This window comes from Falco peregrinus, chromosome 5 (assembly GCF_023634155.1).
Source record: "Falco peregrinus isolate bFalPer1 chromosome 5, bFalPer1.pri, whole genome shotgun sequence".
NCBI lineage: Eukaryota > Metazoa > Chordata > Aves > Falconiformes > Falconidae > Falco > Falco peregrinus.
The window spans coordinates 42503054-42516003 of NC_073725.1; the positions used below are offsets into that span (position 1 = coordinate 42503054).

Sequence of the window (12950 nt, forward strand, 5' to 3'; positions counted from 1 at the left end):
AAGCAGGTGTGAGATTTTGGAATGAGGTCAAATACCCTCAAAAATGTAACACTTGCAATATGACCTGAATAGATTGGGTTCAATTAACTTCTACATCCTTGTCTAACTAGGAAGCAAGACTGAAACATAGCAGCCTTGCAAAATGCTAACAGTACTAGAACCCCAGCTACATACTTACAGCAAGGAAAAAGTCTTAGATGCTGTATTATCACAAATTGACTCAATAAATTAAGATAAGTAAATGTGTATGCTTGCAGACAAGAATTAGTTTAAGGTGCTGGTTTTTAAATGCATTTCAACTGCAACAAGTGTTTGCTTGTTTGTGTTTGGAAACCCTAAGTGCCTCTACAGAGAAAATGGAGAGTTGATAAATGGAGCAACAGTAGTTATTGAACCATTACACAAAAATATTAAGTCACCTTATTTTCAGGACTTGGACTGGATCTGGACATTTTCTTGGTCAGTATTTCAATCTGTCTGAGTTAATGTACAGTGATAACAGCTAGAAGTGGTTGCATTTTAATTAATTTCTGTTGTGGTTGTTATTGTTTCTAACAGCTTTAAGGATTATTTTTAGAGAAGTTTATTAACTGTTGTGAATGACAGATTATAAAAATATTGGATTCCTCTTATTAATTTTGGTTTTATGTTTAAAGTTCTTATAAATGGGACATTTATTATTTTTGGGTTTGTTTTTAGGAATAATGGCTATTACCACCAGCGTTTCTGGATGGGCTTATATTACTTGAATCCTGATGATGGCTTTATTTGGAGTGATGGATCTCCAGTGAGTGATTTAATTTTCCACAGCTGTTATTTTGCAGTCCCTGTGCTTCTCAAGTGTGTGTGGTGTATGTGTTTCTGTGTAATTTTATGCTTAATCATAACCCTTTAGTATATCATGCTCTCTTTAGGAAAGCTTATGAATAGCAATTTTCATGGCTTGATTTTTTTTGGCTAAAACTTATTGATTTGTGATAAGAAAATGTGCATTGAATCAACAAGAAAATTAAATTCTTGTAGACTAAGAGAATGTTCTTATAAATGCAAGGATTTTGTGAATAAAAGAGTACATCTTTAGTATTTCTCTTCTTTGCTAATTAGATCTTTATTTGAAATGACCTATGTTCAGTGTAGCTGAAGGCAGTTGTTTTATGCTGGTGTGACTTGACTGTACTTTAGACTAAGATATAAAATTGTCAAAAAAAAAAGTGGTTTTGGAGATGTGGGTGTAAGTCATGCAAGGCTGACCAAAATACATTGAAGGAATTTTACCATACAGAAAACTGAAACTGGAATTTATACGGAAAAATTAGAATAGCAATAATATTTTTCTGAGAAAAATGTCAATATTTTTATTGTGTCTCAATAATGTCATACTATTTTAGCTCATACAGGACATTTACTTAATTTAATATCAACATGTATCATGACCCATCATTGTTATCAGATGAATTTTACAGAATTTAGGTCCTATAAAAACCATCAATATTCTTCAAATTGTGATCAGAAACAACTGTTATCTAAGCTGCAGTCCAGTTGAAATCTGAAAAAAAGTTTGAAATGTCAGCATTTGCATGGGGAGATTCTGGTTTCCCAATATCTAAGTTTTAAAACTGACAGTAGGAACAAGTTGTAGGGCTGTGGTTTGATGCTTTCCCCTCCCTCTTTCAATTATTTTCTTTCTATAGAACAGAATCTTCACAAAACCTTTTCTGTCATAGGTGAGGTATGAAAACTGGGGCTTTGGAGAACCCAATAATTATCAAGGAATCGAACTTTGTGCAGAGATCAGTGGTGATTCCAGCATGCTTTGGAATGACAGGCACTGTGATTATCTGTATGGATGGATTTGCCAGATAAGAAAAGGTATCGCTTACTCCTGGGTATTAGTATAGTAAGAAATAATTCTCACTTCATTTTTTCCTTTACTTTAAGAAATCAAAAATTTCAAAACCTGTTTATCAGGATGATTCCCTGTGGAATGTGAAATATCCAAGTGATATAAGGATTCCCAGGTTTTGATGCATTTGAAGATACAGTGCCTTTGGTGCCCTGTGGGGACTTCTCACTGATCTTGCTCTATGATTTCAGAAGGAGAAATGTGATACTTGAGAAATAGGAAATGTTCCTTCGAATATTCACATTCGCTTTTGACTTTTCACTTTAAAAAGTTCATACTGTTGCCAATAAATTACGGATTTTCAAGTTATTAGAAAATACTTTGCAAATCAGTTCACATACTTGAATTTTTGTGTGTGAAAACTCTCTCCTTTACTTGGCTCAGTTCCCGTTTTTTCAGCTAATTGAATCTGTAGTAATTCACATGTTGGTTTCTTGCTAAATTCTCTTGAGAGCTGAGTTTGGTTATTTTGGGTTTTTTTGAAGACATCGAGACAAAAATTATCATTTAGGGAAGCCTTGAGTTCCACAAGCAGTGCATCTACTTAAGTCTGAGTATTTTAGCAAGTGCTCATTTAAAATTTTACCACATTCTTATATTGGGAGGGAGGGGAGCAAAATAAAGATTCTGCATTAGATTATTGACAATAAAATACCAGCTCTGCTTTGTATTGGTAAAAGAATTTCTTAGGCAGATAATTTCTTTTTAAAAGTCAGTATCTCTGAGCTTATATTTTAGCATAAAATAAATTGATAAACCTATAAAGACAGAGATCTCCTGTATTAGAAATAGTTTTTCTGAGAGTCTAATGATGTAATCCACGACGCCATCTCCATGATACCATAGCAAAAACAAACAAGGGAATTCTTTAGCCTGAAGTCTTCTTTTCGGGGACCAGTTAAATTTCTTGGGATCTTCTCCAGTGAGATTTTATCTAGAGAAATTTTCAAGATCTGGATAGAAGTTCCTCTTAACGAGAGAAAGATAGAAGGAACTTCACTCTGTATTAGCTAGGGCACCATGGAAGAAGGTAACCCAGCCTACATTCCTGTTGCCTCTGGTTTAAGCCAGAATTAATGCATAAGTGACCTGAGGAAAGGAGGAAGAGGGGGATACAGGACTGTCTTAATCAAGTTAATGCTTTGGGACATAAAATCCCCTTTAAAAGCTTTGGGACATAAGGTTTTCTGCCTCCAGTGAATACCAAAAATTATTACTTAATTCAGGTAAATTTCAAGGTATTTTATAATACCTTGCACATAAGGAATAGCCTCAGGAAACAAAAATATGTGTTTAAAATTAAATAGTGTACGAAAAATCAGAGATTTAGGCTATTTAGTTCCTTCTACTTTTTGGTGTTAAATCCATTGCTAACTGTGAAATTCAATGTCAATAGAAAAACATGCCTATCAATTATACTAAATATTTTCTCTTACAGCAGAAAGCATACAATCATAATATTATATTTTTTCCTTACAGGAGCAAGTGTAAAGCCTGAACCAACAGAATCTCCTGCACCCAGTAAGTTTTATTGTTATTACTATTTGTGTGTGCATGTTTAAAAGCATTTAAAAAATTTTACTGATGAGAATGTCTTGATCTCAGGAACAATGAAGTTTGCTTACAATTTGTCTTACAGAATACAAGACTACTGATGATGGATGGATTGTACATGAAGATAAACAATATTATTTCAGCACGGAGAGTGTTCCTATGGAAAAAGGTCGGGAGTTCTGCAAAACGAACTTCGGAGACCTTGCTGTCATTGAGAGTGAAAGTGAAAGAAAGTTCCTCTGGCGATATGTAAGAAAAATCATTAATACTATGGAATAAATCATCCAAAACAAGTGAGCATGGGCACAAATTCTTTTCATCCCGGTGTTCTCCCTGCAAGTTTTATGATAGTGTAATTGTAGTAGCATTAAGCCAGATTAATATGAAGAACAAACTCAAGTCTTTTTTTCAGATTGTTTCATAGCTGAGTCAAAGAACATTTTGGTTTAGTGTTTTGTATAGACATAATTACAGTAAGCATTAAACAGATCATTATCTACTTTTCCTATTCAAAGTAGCAGTTACACCACATTATATCTATCTGCAACCAGTAAAGTGTTAAGGTAAATGTTATGCTTACTTTTAATTGTTCTGTGGCTTCATTTTAGCAAGAAGTAGTATACTTGTGAGCTATGATTCTGTAAGGCAGGTGAGTTAACTGAAAATACAGTTTATCCACAGATAAACTCAAGATATCTTAAGTTAGTGGATCAAAACAGATACTGGCTTACATGCAACACTCAGAGCATTGGCTTTTGATCTTGTCAGTATATCTGAGATGTAGTCTATCCAGCAGTCTCTTTTTCATTCTCAAGTTTGCTCCTTTGCCTCCTTTCTTGTAAGAAGAATATAATTATGCAGGAAGAACAACTTGAATAATGGATTATGCCATGAGAAAGAGCTTTTAAATGATACTTCCTTGGTGGTGGGGGTTGGTTACCTGTTTATACTGTCTTGAGTCCAAATTCATTAATCAGGAGTGGGCTTAAAAGTCATATATGAACTACATAGAACTTTTCCTGGGCTGCCTAAAGAGTGGCAGTGAGCTGACACAAGGGTCTATGTTGATTTATATCCAAATTGTAGGAGGCTTGTCCTTTGCAAGAAATTTGTCAGATGATGTCAACTGCAGAGACTATGCAAGAGGTGCTGATTTTGGCCAATGTTGAAGTTTGACTGTGGACTGTCCACGGTGAGCTGCTTTAACTTGAATGTTGCAGCTAAAGAATATATCAGGTCATATCCTCTGTCAGTCAGATGTATATTAATCATTATTAACATAATAATTTCTGTGATAAAGAGAGAACATTTATACAATTTTAATATTTACATTCTAGATCTTGAAAAATGGCAAAGAGGATTCATATTTCATTGGTTTACAACTGAGTGTTGACCAACGAACAAGGTAGGCCAACTAGAACCGTCAAACTTGCATTGGGCATTAAAATAAAGAAATTTACTGAGCGCAGCAAAAATAATGAAGAGCTTGAATGAAGTTTTGGCCTGTCAAAACAAATGAGTACGTTTTTCCTCTGAATTCTGTGGGATTTTCGTGTTTAGTGTTTTTTAATTATGAAGGTTGTAAAAATGTACTCTGTAGTAAATGTACCACAGTGTAGCATTATATTTAATCCACTTTTTTTTTGACTCCCATTTCTGGGGGTTCTCTGTCATTAGGCATTCTCACCCTGTTATTGTTACTGTTATTCTATATTTGATTATAGCAGGAAGAAAGCTTGACTTGAATTTTGCTCTCAGCTTTTGTCTGTCCTGTCCATACTCCAAGAAAATATAGCCAATATAAGGAATTTGTAAAAAGTGTTTCTTGTGGATACTAGTGAAAACTTTTATTCATAGAAGACCAGCTCCTTCTTAAGTAAATGGAATTTCTCCTTGACACCACTGGAAGCTAGAGTAGATTCATAAACCCTAAAACTTGACTTATCCTTTAACAATATAAAAGCATTAATTTTGTTATAACTTTACATCAGATCTGCTGGATTTGGAAAGTTTTGCCTTACTGTTTGTTTTAAGACCTTGTAGTCTGTGGGACCAAAGAAGTTAACTCAATAGGGCATGGATTTTCAAAGGACATACCTAGTTTTGAGTCTTAATTTAAACATATTAATGTTGTCAAGTGGTTTGATTCCATGTTAATTTAGTTCCAGACTACCCAGGAGAAATACTGCATGTTTCCTAAATAGAATTCACTCAAAGCTAGCAGAAAAATTACACCGCAGATGATATATTTTGGGGCTTTATTCAGGAATTCTAGTTTCCTTTATGCCGTGATTTATATTGAAAATATAAATAGATGCCCCAATTCAAAATATATAAGAGTTTTGGTAGGTAAAAATGTTCTTTTCCCCTGTGCTTAACCTTTGGGAACAGACTGTAATAGAGGCTAAAATGCAACCCATTTTCTTTTTGTTGGAAAAAGATAGCTGTTGTCATTATATAACTTCAGGTGCACTCAAAAAGCAGGTTTTCTGCAAGCCTTTCTGAATGTCAGTATGCAGTAACATATAATTTTTTAGAAGTGTTGTTAATTTAGGCCTGGATTCAGTTCATTCTGGGTCTTGAAGTGCCTTGATAGATGCCTAGTAGTTCTTAGTTCTCCTTATAGTCCACAGTGACAATAAGGAACTTCCAGAGGATAATGAGGATATTAGGGGACCAAGATCACCTTCTGAAAATGAAATATTCCATTGTTTTTGTAGGGCCTGTAGGATGAAAGTGCTTCTAAGTGAAGTACCTTTTGTATGTGCCTGAAAGGCAAGCCTGTGCACTTCTGCACTTGCAGTCCAATAAGAATACGTCTCCTAATAAGTGTTTAGTTGCCTGGTTTCGTCCTTTACTGTTTAATCTACATGGGTGTACAACTTTTTCAAAGTTGGTATTTTACCTTATGGTAAGGCACATTGTCACAGGATTTTCCTTTTAGGTGGTTTGTCATGCCCTTTTCCTCTGCATGGGGGAAAGATCAAGCATTTTACCAGTGTTATGAATAAAATCTCTTTCCCCTGTAACGGGCACATGGGGTGTGGGAAATGGTGAGCACTGGGGCTCTGTTATGCTGAAATGATGTCTGACTTTCACATTGGCCCAAATGGTTGAGTATTGTCCTATCAGTTGCAAAAGTTTTAGCACATCGCTTAAATGCAGAGTAAACATGACTTCAACATATAAACCTATGTCTTTGCACAGAGAGTAAGTTTAGTGCCATCAGCGAAGAGGCAAATTGGTCAAAAAACCTTATACACCTTAAACTATGACTGGCTGTATTAAGCATATTGCAAAATTACTTTTTGTAACATGGAAGCAATTCTATTTGTATGTTAAAGAAGTGTTTGTTGGATTGTTTTTCTTAAGCTGGATGGATGGCACTCCAGTGAATTATTTGGCTTGGGCACCACATGAACCTAACTTTGCAAACAATGATGAAAACTGTGTAGTTATGTATAAGAATTTAGGTGAGTTTTGTGTGTTTGTTCCTGAGTTTCATTATTTGTGTGTTTGTGTGACAACTTTTTTTCTTCTGAGAGGCACCCTTCCCCCACTTTTTTTTCTCTTTTGCAAAATATCATAGGAGCAGACCATAGTATTATTTTCAGGACTTTATAACAGTTTTGTGCTTTTGTGTTTACCTTAAGCCTGGCATGGGGAAGCTCTGATAGAGGTCTGTGATTGCTATACAACTGCTTTGTATTTTTTATTAAAATTGGCCTACTGTGCCACTATAAAATTGATATTTCTAGTACCTGGTTCTACACAGCTTTTAACATTCTGTAATTACAGTGTGTATAAAGTGACATATTTATCCTAGATGCTGATATAGAATGATAATAAACTGAGATACTGAGGATTTGATCTTACCTTTCAACTAAAAGCACTCTGTGCAAGAACGAGTGAAGTTGATTTCCATTTAACCAGCTCTGGATGTGGTGTCATACAGTTCCCCATTTATCTTACATTCAGGATTTTGGAATGATATAAACTGTGGTTATCCAAATCCCTACATATGTGAAAGGCACAACAGTTCCATTAATTCAACTGTTCCTCCAACAACATTTTCAACTCCAAGAGGATGTCATCCAACTTGGCTTTCCTTTCATAATAAGGTACCATAACAAATACAGTGCATGTTGGGTATTTGGCAAAGCATTAAATAGAAAACAAGGGAATTATTTAATAATATTGGTTTTTTTATTAGCATAAAATATTATTAATTTTTAGAGAGCTGTTTGATGCCTGCATGCTTTTGTTTGTTTGCCCATCCATTGTTTTGCAGGAAAGATGCTTTTTTGATGCTTTTAATGAAGCATATTCAGTTGCAGTTGATGGAAGTCATCTCTTCAAACCTTTTGATATGTTTCCTAGAGAGTTTAGACAGAGTTCCTGAAGCGTTGATGTTTTGATCTTGATGTTTTTTAGCCAAACCATAACACTTTTTCAGTACTGAATACATTTTGTCTTCCTTAACTTTGCTAGCACAGTATGCTTTGTAGAGTCAAATAAACAAATAGGCAGACTAATATCAGTCATGTATAACTTACCACTGTTAGATGAGTGTCTATAAAAAGTCAGTTTTTGCTTATTTTCTAGGGATTTCAGATCAAAACTAGTATATGTCTTCTTGAGCCAAACACTTTCTTGAGACCTTTATATAGAACAAGGACCAGCATATAAAGTTTATTTTAAGCTGAATGTGTTTTTTTCAGATAAATGTATTATTTTACTGCCTTTTTTCCACCCTGCTTTGCTTAAAGCATGGCTTTAAATCTGTGAGGGATATTGGAATAAAGCTAATATATAGAGAATTTGTTTATGTTTTAGTGTTACAAAATATTTGGATCTACAGAAGATGAACGTGTCACTTGGCATGCTGCACGAACAGCTTGCATGAATTTAGGAGGAAACCTGGCCACTATCCCTAATGAACAAGTGCAAGGTACTGTGTATAGTTTTGTAGCAACTAGATGAGATGACATTTAATCTTTACAGAATGGCTTTGTATTTGTGTGAATATGGACAGGATTTGAATAAAGATTTCTGTTCCAAAACATATAGACTTCAGTAATTTACAATGAAGTTTTCACCTGAATATGCCAAATTTTAATGTCGGCTTATATATATATACACACATATATTGTGCTGGCAGCCAAAGTAGTGCTGTTTCTGCTTACACATGATGCCAGCTGGACTGAGCAAGTTCCATTCCAAACGATGCGGTTTCACTAGGTGGCATTAACTTGCTGCATGGCTTTCTGAGCCCTGAGGCTCAGAACTTTATGTCTCTGGGCAGCTTGGGGCAGAGGTTTGACTGCTCATACACCTGTCCACAACTCACCACATAAACGTACCATTCTTTTCACTAGAGGAGCTTATTTTAATGAACCTAGGTGCTGCATCTGTGACAGGGGGAGATGAACACAGGGAAATTACCTCGTACTTCAATAAACATGGTACACATTCAAATTAAAAATTGGGGAAGATTTTGATAGATGTTAATAACACCCTCTTTTTAGAAGTACTGTTTTATACTACAGCGAAGATAAATAGATGTTGTATAACACATACTCTTTGTGAACTCAAAACAGCATACTGAAAAAGCAACCATTGTAAAACAAGTCTGTGTTGTCATCTGAGCAATTAAATAGTTCAAATTTAGACTGCTGACATGAACTTAGTACTACTTATGTTTTCTACATGTGAAGAGATCAAGAATCAAACATTCACTTTTCAAATATAGCTGAATTAAATTCTTATCCAACATAATTACTGCAGTACGGATTTCAGGTGGCTGGTTCATGCACAGGGCTTGAATGCTAGGTAAAAGAGAAATGAGCAATAAAGCTATTAGCACTAAATTATTGTTATTGCTGGCAACGTAGGCATAAAGGCTCGAGTTCCTGTTTCAGTTTCTGGCAGAACAGCAATGTCAACATTTGGCAAAGATATCTACAGGTTTCATTCCTGGAAGCTGCATTCATTTTAAAAAAAACTAAAGGAAGGTGAACGGTTAATAGAGCAGACACAAATTCATCTATTGTTTGCTGAGAAAAGTATGCTTATAAGAATGACTGTAGCAGCTGGAAAAAGCCACGATATATTAATTTTATCACACTGTTTGATATGATTAGTGAATACCAGCTGCCCTAGTCTGCCCTATTTGTCAGTTAGCTATGGTAGCTAAGACACATGAGCACCTTCCTGGATGGTGCAAAGCTGTAGCAATTGAACTGCTTGTGATGAATAGTTCTGTTGAGACTCATTTTAAACTTGTCACTGGTGCATTCTGCTCCCTGCTAAGACAGTGCAGGCTATTGCCCGTGTGTTCCAGGGGGAGAGGAAACGCTTGCAGTTCTATAACAGCACCATTTGTGCAGATGTGCGAGTAGCAGGTGCTCAGTGGTGCTGTGTGATGCCATTGGGGGGTAACCACTCTGGTGGGATTATAAAAAAATGTGTGTGATATGCACAGATATAAATTTGTAAGTCAAATGTGGGACTAGGATTCAAAAATGTCTTAAGACATTACAAAAAAGCATTTCCGTCATGCTCTTGGGATTCACCCCAGTACCAGGTTAGATACTTAGGTGAAGTATTTTGCCAAAACCCACAGTTGTATGTCTGGTTGCCTGTTCATTAAACTAAAAAATCATCTTCTTTTCATCTTACCTGCTTGTGTTGTCAACAATGAAGTGTTCTGTATCTCAGGAAAAATATTTTAATATCACCAACCTCAGTGAGGCCAGACCTTTCAATGGTCCCTCATTAAAAGTGTTATTCTTTTTCTTTATTACTTCAGCTTTTCTCACCTTCCATATGAAAGATTTTGTTACTGATACATGGATTGGACTGAATGATATAAATCATGAACTGAGGTTCCTCTGGACAGATGGAACAGGGGTTTACTTTACAAACTGGGCCAAAGGCTTCCCATCAGGACATACAGATTTATACTCATATGATGGCCAGGTAAATAGCAATCACAAAATTTTCACTGAAATTTGATTTTAGATTGCATTTATGTATTTGTTGGAATTTGAGACATGTTACTGCTTGACTTATTACTTTCATACAATATATACATGCCAAATATAAATCCAAATACAGTGAATGGTTTTAAGCCCTGGGCAATTGCTGTCTTAGCTTGTGACAATATCCGTGCAGTTCTTTTACAAAGAGTGATTTCAGATTTCAGTTCTCTGTGTCCATGAAGGCTACATTGCTTCTGTGTTCACCCCCCAGTCTCTCATAGGCTCTGGTAAAGAGAATAGTTGGATTCCTGCCTCATGGCATCTGCCCCAAAAGCACACTGAATGAGCACATCCTTCTAGTCCTCTGACCACAGATGTGCCTGAACTTAGCAGGTTTCTCAGTTGGCATAGAATCATAGAATCATTTATGTTGGAAAAGACCATTAAGATCATCAACTGCAACTGTTAAGCCAGGATTGCCAAATCCATCCTAAACTATGTCCCTAAGTGCCATGCTTGCATGTCTTTTAAATACCTTCAGGGATGGTGACTCAAGGACTTGTCTGGGAAGCCTGTTACAATACCTGATAACCCTTTCAGTGAAGAAATTTTTCCTAATATCCAGTCTAAATGTCCTCTGGCACAACTTGAGGCCATTTCCTCTTGTCTTATGTAGCTTGCAAGAGGCACTTACAAACATTCCCCTCAAACAGCTGTGTCTTACATAGAAGCAAATTCTATCAGTCACATTTGTGGGAAGGATGTACTTCTATAAAAAGACAGCCATTCAGTTTTTACAAAAAAATAAACAAAAAAAGAAACCCACTTCTGCTGTTTCTCTGCCATACAAACTAATCTGATAGGTCATAGAATTCCTCTCTCTGATCTTATGCTATATTTGTGTTGAATGCCATTTTTAATGTAGGAATCTTATTTTTATGTATGATGTCCTCTTTCCTGTTTTTAAAAGTAAAGTAGTACCTTGGAGCTTCTTATCTCTAATGGAGGGAGAAAATGTGGGAGAATTCAAAGTTCAAAAGAGAAAGCATCTTTAAAATGCTTTAAAATCTTTAAAAAAATCTTCTGGGAGGAACAATATATATGTTTCTCTTCTTATGTAAAGTAGTAGGATTTCTATGAAGTCTTCTGTGCAAACTTATGAAGACCCTATTTTATAAAGTTCAGATTTGTTTTTAAGTTTACTTGACTTTAGCAAAAAGTAAGTTATCATAGTTAATACAAAATACTATGCAGCTGTTCAGTTTGAAAGATTAGATTCTTAATTTCACTTACAAATTAAGTCTTTCTCTGTGCATCTCCTCCTGGACAGCAAAATCAAATAAGTAAATAGAATAAAATAAATCTGGATGCTTCATTGCAGAAAACCATTTGTACCCATGTAGCTTTTTGCATTCATCACTGTTTGTCTAATTTGGGCTAACATAGGTTGTAGCTATCATGTCCATGTCAGAGAAGCTGAAATGTCACTGTAAGTGGTACTGACAGGTCAGTGGCTGTCTTTGGGCAGGAGCAGTTCTAATTTTGCTGTGTGTGCCGTTACAGCTTTCACCAATAAATTTGGAGACTGATGTGTCAGAAACATTGTATTGCCCCCTGAGGGTTCTGGTTATTTTCTTGGGTAAAGCTAACTGGTCTGTTCTGCAATAGTTGATCTCACTTCTCTTTAAATTGTCTGTGGCTTGCTTTCTCTCCTTGCTGTATGCCTGGAGATATGAGAATACCAGAATTTCTCTGGTCTGCTTATCCAACTCAATGTTGTGCAAAAGAGAACAACATTACTATTAGATGTTACAGAGATGTGAGAGTAAAACTACAGCATTACTTGTGTCTGTAGATGTAAAAGGGGGACAAAAGTTTTGTATTTGCTTCTGCTAGCTACTTGTAACTGATTTTATATCTTTTTGCCTCAAGGCTGATTGTGTTGTCATGAGAAATAATCCTGTTAAAGAAGCAGGGAAGTGGGCTGATGAAGGTTGTGATAACAACAGAGGATATATATGCCAAATTACTGCAGGTACTTGTCTTTTTAGTTAAAACACAACCAAACCTTACGGTTTTTCAGGGAATTGCTCAGGGGTGTGGATTCCATAAATTGTTTTTCAAGCAGGAACACAAGGGTCATGTGTGTCAAAGGTCCAGTTAAAGTCATTGCTCTCAGCTGACCCTTCCTAGTAACTGCCGTGTTGCTGCCTTCCTGAACTGGAATTTGTATCTGTATCTTTGTGTTTTGTATGCCCCTTGACATGGTATTTGTTTCATGATTTTTTCTGTCATTTTCTGAACGCATTGGCTTTCAAAAGCTGCTCTGGAAAATACTGGCTTGTACATGCAGCATGAACTGTCTAAAATACAACTGTAACTTTCTCACACTGAACTTGAGTGATTTTACTCCAAAAAGGAAATTAAAAATCAGTGAAAACCTGAATTTAAATATCTGATTGACTTTTAAGGACTGGTCTGTTGTGGAGTTTTTCTTTTCTCTGGAAAAA

General features: G+C 35.7%; 1 protein-coding gene across 2 annotated transcripts in view; it reads left to right on the forward strand.

Annotated features, from left to right (window-relative positions):
• LOC101917436 (macrophage mannose receptor 1-like) overlaps positions 1–12950 on the forward strand; it is a 66576-nt gene that overhangs the window by 37284 nt on the left and 16342 nt on the right. For both annotated transcript variants that reach the window (XM_005228848.4, XM_027777252.2), the window contains exons 14-23: positions 700–787; positions 1725–1869; positions 3383–3424; positions 3543–3706; positions 4795–4862; positions 6830–6930; positions 7436–7578; positions 8294–8408; positions 10269–10438; positions 12373–12475. In XM_005228848.4, the coding sequence (XP_005228905.2) occupies positions 700–787; positions 1725–1869; positions 3383–3424; positions 3543–3706; positions 4795–4862; positions 6830–6930; positions 7436–7578; positions 8294–8408; positions 10269–10438; positions 12373–12475 (1139 nt within the window). The remainder of the gene's footprint in view (positions 1–699; positions 788–1724; positions 1870–3382; positions 3425–3542; positions 3707–4794; positions 4863–6829; positions 6931–7435; positions 7579–8293; positions 8409–10268; positions 10439–12372; positions 12476–12950) is intronic.